This window comes from Neomonachus schauinslandi, chromosome 16, assembly GCF_002201575.2.
Source record: "Neomonachus schauinslandi chromosome 16, ASM220157v2, whole genome shotgun sequence".
NCBI lineage: Eukaryota > Metazoa > Chordata > Mammalia > Carnivora > Phocidae > Neomonachus > Neomonachus schauinslandi.
In genome coordinates, this window is record NC_058418.1 from 16,488,428 (window position 1) to 16,497,440 (window position 9,013).

General features: G+C 49.1%; 1 protein-coding gene across 2 annotated transcripts; it reads right to left on the reverse strand.

The window, feature by feature from the left end:
* Window positions 1-5,653: 5,653 nt before the first annotated feature.
* On the reverse strand, window positions 5,654-8,443 carry FFAR2 (free fatty acid receptor 2). 2 transcript variants are annotated; one of them, XM_021700863.2, is made up of 3 exons: window positions 8,341-8,405; window positions 7,864-7,959; window positions 5,654-7,384 (listed from the first exon to the last, which is right to left on the reverse strand). In XM_021700863.2, exon 3 carries the CDS (start codon window positions 7,375-7,377, stop codon window positions 6,388-6,390), a length of 990 nt encoding a protein of 329 aa, XP_021556538.1. In that variant the 5' UTR covers window positions 7,378-7,384; window positions 7,864-7,959; window positions 8,341-8,405; the 3' UTR covers window positions 5,654-6,387. The 2 variants fall into 2 exon arrangements, with proteins under 2 accessions (XP_021556538.1, XP_021556537.1); XM_021700862.2 differs by lacking the exon at window positions 7,864-7,959 and having other exon boundaries at window positions 8,341-8,443.
* Window positions 8,444-9,013: the final 570 nt, after the last annotated feature.

A 9,013-nucleotide genomic window follows, 5' to 3' on the forward strand; every position in this document is an offset into this window, starting at 1 on the left:
TGTGCTGCTTCTTTTTTGTTTTGTTTTTAAAGATTTTATTTATTTATTTGGGAGAGAGAGAGAGTGCACAAGCAGGCAGAGAGGGAGAGGGAGAAGCAGGCTCCCCGCTGAGCAGGGATCCCAGGACTCCAAGATCATGACCTGAGCTGAAGGCAGACGCTTAACCGACTGAGCCACCCAGGCACCCCTCTGCTGTGCTTCTTATCATAAACCTTCGAGAACCCCTGTGATCTGACCCTTGCTCGCTCTTTCAGCCATCACTAAGCCCCAGTCACTCTGGCCTTTGTGTTCTTTGTGCAAGTTCAGCTTATCCAAGCCTTGTACTGCATTGAACCCATTGCTTGGAGCATTCCTCATCCCCCCCCCGCCTTCCCACCCCAATGCTTGGCATGCATGATTCCTTCTTGGCATTCTGGTTGCAACTCAAATGTCACTTTCGAGAGGCCTTTCCAAGCCATTCATTCAAAAGTAGCCTCCTCTTCCCCTTCTCAAGGTCATTCTTTACCCCTGACTCTGTCTTAGTGTCTTCACGGCTCTTAGCACTGCCTCAGAGTGTCTTCGTATTGGTCTTCCTGTCTGCTCTCCCACTGGAATGTGAGCTGCGTGAGAGCAGGGAATGTTGTCCTTGTTCAGTGCTATGTTTTTAGCCCCTGAAACGGCCTGACACATAGTAGGCCTCAGTAAACATTTGTGGGTTAACGAATGCCTACACCCATGGAAGGTCGAATGATGTAATGTCTGCTGTGACACTTAAGAGACTCTAGGCTACCGTATGTGCGTATTGGCTTTTTATTTAAAACATCTAGATTTGAGAGCGGTATATTTACTTTCCTAACACTGTCTCCTTGAGGCTGATCCTAGTTCGGCCTCCCAGATGGCAGGGGACAACGTCTGGGGAGAGGGAGCCTGAAATTTTACTGGAGTTATGGGCAGCCCCTCCTTGGGTAAGCTACTGGTGGACAACCACCCGTGCCACCCCCCCCGCCCACCTCGTACCTCCCATATTCTTCCTTACCAGACATTGAAACCTTTGCCAAGTGGGTTACTGGACTGCCAGTACTGAGGACTTAGAGATCTTTGGCCCAATTTCCTGGTTGAATGTGCAATTTGTAGAAGAGAAATGTCCTCATTTCCTGTGACTAGAGGGAAAAAAACAAAACGGGGCCAAAGTCTTTAACCGCAGAAGGTAGAGAAAGCTGAAAAAAAGAACTGACAAAAACCTGGAGGTAAGGTGCAGGGAAGTCTAAGGGAGTGGTTGGAATCTTGGCTGTATGTTTTCCTTCAGACTCTCTCCAGGCTGCCCACCCCTGCCTTCTTGGACCACGGCGATCGCCGCACACAACCCTACTACAGGAGAGCTCTGGCTGTGTGGTCAGATGAGAATGGCTGAGGAAGGGGCACAACAGCATCTTTTCCAGAAAGAGGAAGTGAAATAGTCAATGCCAGGTTCCCCTTTCCTGCTGGTCAGGCCCCCAAGTGAGGCTGAGCCAGCTCCCTCCACCCCTGTTTCCTGGTAGCGGCTCTAGGCTGCTGTCTGTGTTATTCATTAACCAGGCACTAATATTTCTGTTTACCCATCTGTCATCCTACAGGGGATTCAGAGAAGTCTCACAATCTAACCAGCCAACCGGATCCTCTTGGATCAGGCCCAGCGAGCCACATTTAGCCAGTGTTTATTATGTCAAAAGTCTTGTGCCAGAGCCTTGTACTATACGCGTAGCCAGGGAGAGAGAAAATTTTCTCAAATAGGATGTGGTTCTGTCTGCCACTTGAACATATGTGTCGGGAGGTACATCCAGTGATGTGCTTGAGCTGGCTTGCAAGAACTGATTATTAACCTCAGCGTCTTGATGTTGGTAGAAACTGGCCCTGGGGGGAATGGGGAGGTGCTGCAAATCAGGTCTTCACTCCCCACCACCCTGCTGTTACCCACCCCACTCCCCCAACCAATCCCAAAACCTAGTTGTTAAACATTTTCTAGCACACACTATGAACATCTGTTTATCAAATAGATGCATGATAACTTAGAACGGCCTCCTCTTGGCTATTTGGTCCTTGGACAGCCAATTCTAGTGAAAGAAGAAACAGCCCCCACTTTCAGGGAGCTACCAGTCCAATGCAAACCCTGCATGGTTGCTGTGGTGTGTTACGGTTCTTAGCTCTGTCATGCGCATTATCTCCTTGATCCTAACAAACATCTCCCTTCAGTGGTGGGCGCAGATACCGGAGTGATTGACTTAAGATGGAAATCAGACCATTCCGCTTTCTTGCTTAAAAACCTTTGAATGGCTTCCAAAACTCTTAGAATAAATTCAGACTTCTATTTATGGCCTAAAGGTTTGCATGGTCTGGTCCCTGCTGACCTCCTTGACCTCATCTTCGTGGCTCTCTCCGTAAGTCACTGCATTCCAGCCCAGTGGTTCTCAAAGTGTGGTCATGATGCTGGGTCACCAGTATCAGTATCACCTAGGATTGTTGGAACTACGAACTCTTGGGTCCCATCCCAGACCTACTCATTCTGAAACTGTGGGGAGGGAAGACAGTAATCTGCTTCAGCCAACTCTCCATGTGATTCTCATATATACCCAAGTTTGTAGACTACTGCTCTAGCCCCACACTGGCCTTCTCTCAGCCTTTGGGAAGCTAAGGCTTTCTCCCTCCCTTTGCATCAGCAGTTCCTGTTTCTGGAATGCTCTTCCCATGGCCTTTGTATGGCAACTCCTTCTCATCATTCGGGTCTCCGCTGAACATCACTGACTCAGGAGAGTCTTCTGAACTCCCTTAACCTCTTGTTAGACTTTCTCCCATGTCCCTGTTTTAGTCCAGTTGTAAAAACCATTTGCCACATTCTGAAATTACCTTGTTTACTTGTTTATTAACAATTTTTTCCCACTGGAATGGAAGCCCCAAGAGGGCAGGTACCTTGTCTGTTATATACTCTGTATCCCTAGCCCTTGGAAAGGTACCTGGCTCATAGTAGGTAACCAATACATATTTGTTGAACAAATGAGTTATTAATTTCCCAGTGAAGAAATGGGCTGTATATCAAGTGACTTTTATACAGACCAACTACTTGTTAGTGAGTAGCAAAAGCTTCACCCTGAAAATCTCAGACCAGGTCGGGAGATTTTCTTTCGCTTTCGTGATTGGCAAGAGCAGCTGTGTCCCTGAAACCCTGGGAATCCCTGAGCTGGAAGGGGTTTAGCAGTTAACTGGTTCGGCTTTTATAAGATGTGTGAGTTTCCTCAGTGTCCCAGGATGGGTGTTTTCTATCTTCCACTTCAATATTCCTGGAACTGGGGAGTGACTACCTTATTGAGTTAACTCAATTCCATTTAAACAGCCCTGACTGTTTGAGAGGCAGCTCCCTGCCTCTTTTGCCCATGGTCGTCATTCTTCCCTGTGGAGTTACATAGAATGCGTCTTCCATGAGATGGACCTCATCTTGGTTCAGCCATGTGTCCAGCATTCTCTTACTTGCTTCTCATGAGTCAATGAGAAAAGCAGGGACTTTGGAGAAAGGCAGATCTGGATTCATACTTCCTCTCACTTGCTGACCTTGGAAAACTCCCTTAATCATCTCAGGCTACTTCTCTGGAACGGTGTCTGGCTTTTATTACATATCACTGTCATCAATCGTCATCGTCATTATATGGTTTTAAATCTCCAAAACATTTTGGTTAATTCTTCTGGGCTTGATTCCTTGAGTTAATGTCTTTTTTTCTTTTTACTATTTTTTAAAGATTTTATTTTTAAGTTCTGTCTATACCCAACGTGGGGCTCAGACTCAAAACTCTGGGATCAAGAGTCGTGTGTTCTACTGACTGAGCTGGCCAGGCACCCCTGAATTAATGTCTTTTTAAAAATGTGCTGCTCGGAAAAAAAAAAAAAAAAATGTGCTGCTCATGGGGCACCTGAGTGGCTCAGTTGGTTGAGTGTCTGACTCTTGATTTTAGCCCAGGTTGTGATTTCATGGGTTGTGGGATCCTCGGGCTCCTTGCTCAGTGGGGAATCTGCTTGAGAGATTCTCTCCCTTTGCCCCTCCCCCCCCACGCCCCCTCCCAAAGTAAACAAATAAATCTTTGAAAAAAATGTGCTGCTCAGATGCTGAACATGCTACTGATTAAGACCTCAGTGAAGTGAGATTATCCTCAACTTGTTTAGACTCTATTTCTTTTAATGGCACCCAAAATCAAATTAGCTTTTTTGGAAGGTGTAATACATCCCAGATGTACAGTCAGCAGAAAATCCCAGATTTCTTTCTCACACATTACTGTCAAACCATCCTATATAGTTGTCTCTCTCATATGTGATTTCCATCATTTTAAATTTGTATTTACTATATTTACTTTAAGCGGGGGTATATCTATGTTTCACTTGGGTCGCTATCTTAGAGCTAAGCGTTACTGTAAATTTTTTCAGCAATTTTATATATACAGTCTGACTGGAACTTCAGAATAACCCTGGGAGGCGTACGTCATCCTCATGATTATGGTTTGGGAATAGAGGCTGGAGGTTGGGACTTGCTCAAGGCCATCCAGCTAGGAAGCGGAACCGACAGTGAAGTCAGGGCTCTTAACACCAGTCCAGTGGTGTTTGAGGAAGGAAAACAAAGTGAGCTCTTCGTTGGGTGGGAATAATAAGGAAAGTCCTTCGGGAGAAAGTGAATATTGAGTGGGGTTTTACGAAAGTGGAAAAAGTAAGCAGAAGATGAGGGAATGTGGGGTTGCGGTGGGAGGAACTTAGAAGCAGGAAGCGTCGGGTGCCTGGGTGGCTCAGTTGGTTAAGCGACTGCCTTCGGCTCAGGTCATGATCCTGGAGTCCCGGGATCGAGTCCCGCATCGGGCTCCCTGCTCGGCGGGGAGTCTGCTTCTCCCTCTGACCCTCCCCCCTCTCATGTGCTCTCTCTCTCTCTCTCATTCTTTCTCTCTCTCAAATAAATAAATAAAATATTAAAACAAAAAAAAAGAAGCAGGAAGGGTCTCTCTGAAGAGCACTTTCTTGGACAGATTGGGCCTCCAAGCTGGGCCAGCAATTCCTTTCCTGAGCTGCCTAGCATAATCACTGGGGAGCTTTTAAAAGCTCATCTGCTCTCCCACCCCAAAGAGTCAGTAGATTGGGGGGTGCCATGTGTACTGTCTTTGTACCTCTGCATGCAATTCTGCTGTATAACCTCTCTTGCAGACCACTAGGCTGGGGCAAGGGGCAGTTAACGAGACAGAGCTGGCTAGGGGTCCTTATTGTGGAGAAGTGAGTTAGGAAGGTGGGATTGGGCAGGGAGACAGGATATGAAGTAGGCAATGGAATGATAGGATAGGAGTTCCTGGGACGAAAACTTTTGACAATAGGAAAACTGCAGGTTTCTAAGCGGGAGGGTCACGTGTTTTAGACCCCTGAGATACACCTGGTAATGTTAAGTCAGGATTCACCCCACATCCTCTTTCTATGTCCCGTCTCTGTTCATCAGTGGAAACAGGATTCCACCGGCCCCCTCCCTAACTCCACTCATTACATCCTGACCTTAAAATACTTCTTTGGTTTCACATGCATCACCCTCCCCCTGTGCTACTGAATCAGCTTCTTCATTGCATGTTCGCCCTCCCTGAGCTTGCAGAAAAGCACAAACATTGTGGACACACGCTTCAGAGTTTTACCGTCTTTATTTTCAGTCTGCCAGACCAGGTTGTCTACTCCTGTGCTAGTCAGTGTTAACCTCTGACTGATGGGCGCCAGGCTGTGTCCTGACCCGTGTGGGGGTGCCACGGAGGGAGAAGACGAGACCCAGACTTCAGGCAGGTTTAATACGGGGAGGCAAGATACACATGTGGAGATGACTGGAGCATACTTACAAAGCAGCAGATCAAAGCGATACAGTACAAACCCAGATCGTTAGAAGTCACAGTTCCCGGTCCTCCCTCTTAGTCCTCTTGACTCATAATCTTCCTGAGTCTTCTTTGACCTCATTTGGTATTCTCTTCCATCTCTTTCCCGTTGTCTCCTTTCTAGTATCAACAGCTAGACCAGTGTCTAGGTGTTGTTTCAAAGCTTGTAGCAAGATTGCTTTAGGACACTGCTTCAGCGCAATCATCCCCAGCTACCAACCATCTCCCAAGGACTGAATTTGTATTAGCTACATTGCTTCTGAAACTCCGGTCTCAGAGTGCTTCTGTGCCTAACCATTTCTCCTTTGGTCCTGGAGCTGTGCTCCTTTGGGAAGAAAACTTCAGTCAGGAAGGGATACCAAGCCGCTGAGAGAGGATTTTACAGCCCCAGTAGTGGATCGGTCTGAGGATTTCTGACCCTGAGACAGGAACCCTGATGTTCCCCCTCTCCCAGGCTGCTCAATGCCTGTGTTACCCAGAGTGCCTCCAAAGGTCCAGGACACCCCTAGTCTGTGGTGAAGTCAGAACTCGGAGCTCCCTCTGCTTGACTCACACCCCTGTCCGCATTTGTCCCCTCTGCTGTCTCTTGGCCTCTGCGTCCCAACAGGGAGGAGCTCCGATGCCGCAGGATCTGCAGCCCCTTCCCAAAGGCTCTGCGCACAGCTGACGAAGAGAAATAGAAAAGCAGGGGGTCCAGACTGGCATTGAGGGAACTGAACACCACGGCTTCCGCCCTCCACTGGGGGCTCTTCTTCGTGTAAAACCCCACCAGGTGGGATACGTTGTAAGGCCCGAAGCACACCAGGAAATTAAGGAGCGTCACGACAGCCAGCCCTACAGCTCTGCGCCGCCTCTGGGCCCCTACGTGGGGCTGGGTGAGCATGATCCACACAAAGCGCCAGTAGCAGAAGATGGTGATCACCATGGGGACGAAGAACAGGAAGAGGCACAGCTCCAGCCTCACAGGAAGCACCACCTTCAGCTGAGATTCGGTGAAGTTCTCGTAGCAGGTGATGCCGTTCTTATTCGTGACATTCTGGGTTGAGTTCCAGTACTGACCGATGATCACGATGGTGCAGTGACCAAAGGACATGATCCAGGCCACCAGGGCAGCAATCACTCCATACACGGGCTTGCGGGACAGCTTGTACTGCACGGGGAAAGCCACTCCCAGGTAGCGCTCGATGCTGATGCCGGCCAGGAGCCACGTGCTGCAGTAGATGCTGCTGTAGAAGCCGAAACCCGTGAGGGCACAGAGCAACTCGGGCAGATACCAGCGGAAGTCGTGCGCAGCCTCAATCATCTTGAAGGGCAGCAGCAGCAGCAGCAGGAGGTCTGCCACCGTCAGGCTGAGCAGGAGGATGTGGACGGGGGCAGGATGGGGCTGGCGGACCCGTCCCACGAAGGCCCGTAGCGCCAGAAGGTTGGCAGGGAGACCAGTGAGGAAGATGACGATGTAGGCTGTGAGGATGAGGGAGTTGCGCCAGTTGGTCATGTTGGCTCTGGAAGAGGTTGGAAAAGGGCAGGGTCAGGAGGTCCCACTCCCAGCCTGAGCCCCACCCCTGCCAGGTTCAGGATGGGGACATCCTCCCTGGTGCTCTCCCCTTCCCAGGCCAAAGCTTTCTGCTGCTGCCGCTGCTTGCTCACACCACCTGCCAGAACTGCCCAGAGCAATTATTGACTTTGCCTGGGGCGGGATATTAAGCAGTAGCTATTATGTTGGCCATCATGTGTCTCTGGGGGGGGACCAACCCTTGGCTTTCTCCTCTCCTCACAGATACAGGAAGTTGCTGTTATCAGCTTCCACCTTTCCTTAAGTTCTTTACTCAGTCAAAGATCCACGGAGAGAAAAGGCAAGCCTCATCTCACGAGGGGAGGCCTGTGAGCTGTCTCTCGGCTGTGAGACCCAGTGCCGGCTCTCCACAGGACCCCGCCACACGCCCAGGAAGCAGGTGCCTGGCCCCCCAACCGATCCCCCTACCTTGTCTTCCTCTCCTTTTGCAGAACACAGATTCTCCTCCACTTTTTTCTCCCCTGACCAGTGCCGGACTCTGGGACTATTACTGAAAAGAGGAAGCTAATGAGGTATGGGGGAGGGGCAGTGGGAAGGAAGGGTGAGCCTGTATTATCTTTTGGGGCTTGTCCGCTAAAAGACTTTAGGCCATATTCAGAAAAGCTCAGTGTTTTAACTATCAACAGAAGAACTCTCAACGGGGTCACTCAGTTTCTACTTGGCTTATAACCCTTGCTGCCCAAACACAGCCCAGCCCCTCCATCCTCTCTCTGGGCTTGAGGTCCCGGTCTGTTTCCTCGATCCCACCTCCACTGGCTCCTGTCTCCATGTATGAGCCTCACATCCTGTTTCTCACAGACTTCCGGCAGCCCCCCAGCCCCTTCCCCTCCACTCCAGATCCCAGCATCTCTTCCCAGAGCACAAGCACTGAGCCAGCTGCCTTGCCTTGTCTTCAGTCCAGAGAGATGGCTTCTTGGGATTAGTCCTGAAGGGAAGTCTGAAAGCTTCTGGGAAAGAGGAACAGGGCTTTAGCCACTGCTACTGCCCATTTCACACAGGAAAAAATTGTAAGGAACCTGCTGGTAGAAAGCTTTTATACTATCACAAGTCATGTGACCAGAGAGAGGAAGGTCAGTAATTGAACACTGTCTCCTCTCAAACCTGAAGGATGGGGCGCCCGCCAGCATCTTCATTCTCCCCCTAGAGATCCTCACTCTGACTTCCAAACCCAGCTTCTCTGTCCCTAGGTCCTGAATTATATTTTCATTCCCAGGCATTTTTCCCATTTCTCAAGTCAGATGATCTTATCTTCTCTTTTCTAGGCAATTTCTTTTGTAATTCTTCTCATTTTCGGAAAAGAAGTTTCCTCTTTCCTTTTAGTCTTCAATTTTTTCTTTCCTATGTGGTCTCCTGTCCTCAGCCCTCAACAGGTTACTTTTGCCCTCTTGGTTGAGACAGATTGGTTTCGCCTACCCTGCGTCTTGTTCTGGTGGAAATAGCATGGCATTTAGAGTCATGCAAATGTGGGCTCAAACCCAAGTCCCTTCACTGGCACCTTGGAGCAGATGAATTTTCTGAATTTTAGCTTCCTTTTTGGTCAAGTGAGGATGGGAATACT

Excerpts from the sequence above, each read along its gene's own strand:
- FFAR2 (XM_021700862.2), bottom strand. The coding sequence starts at position 7,377 with ATGACCAACTGGCGCAACTCCCTCATCCTCACAGCCTACATCGTCATC.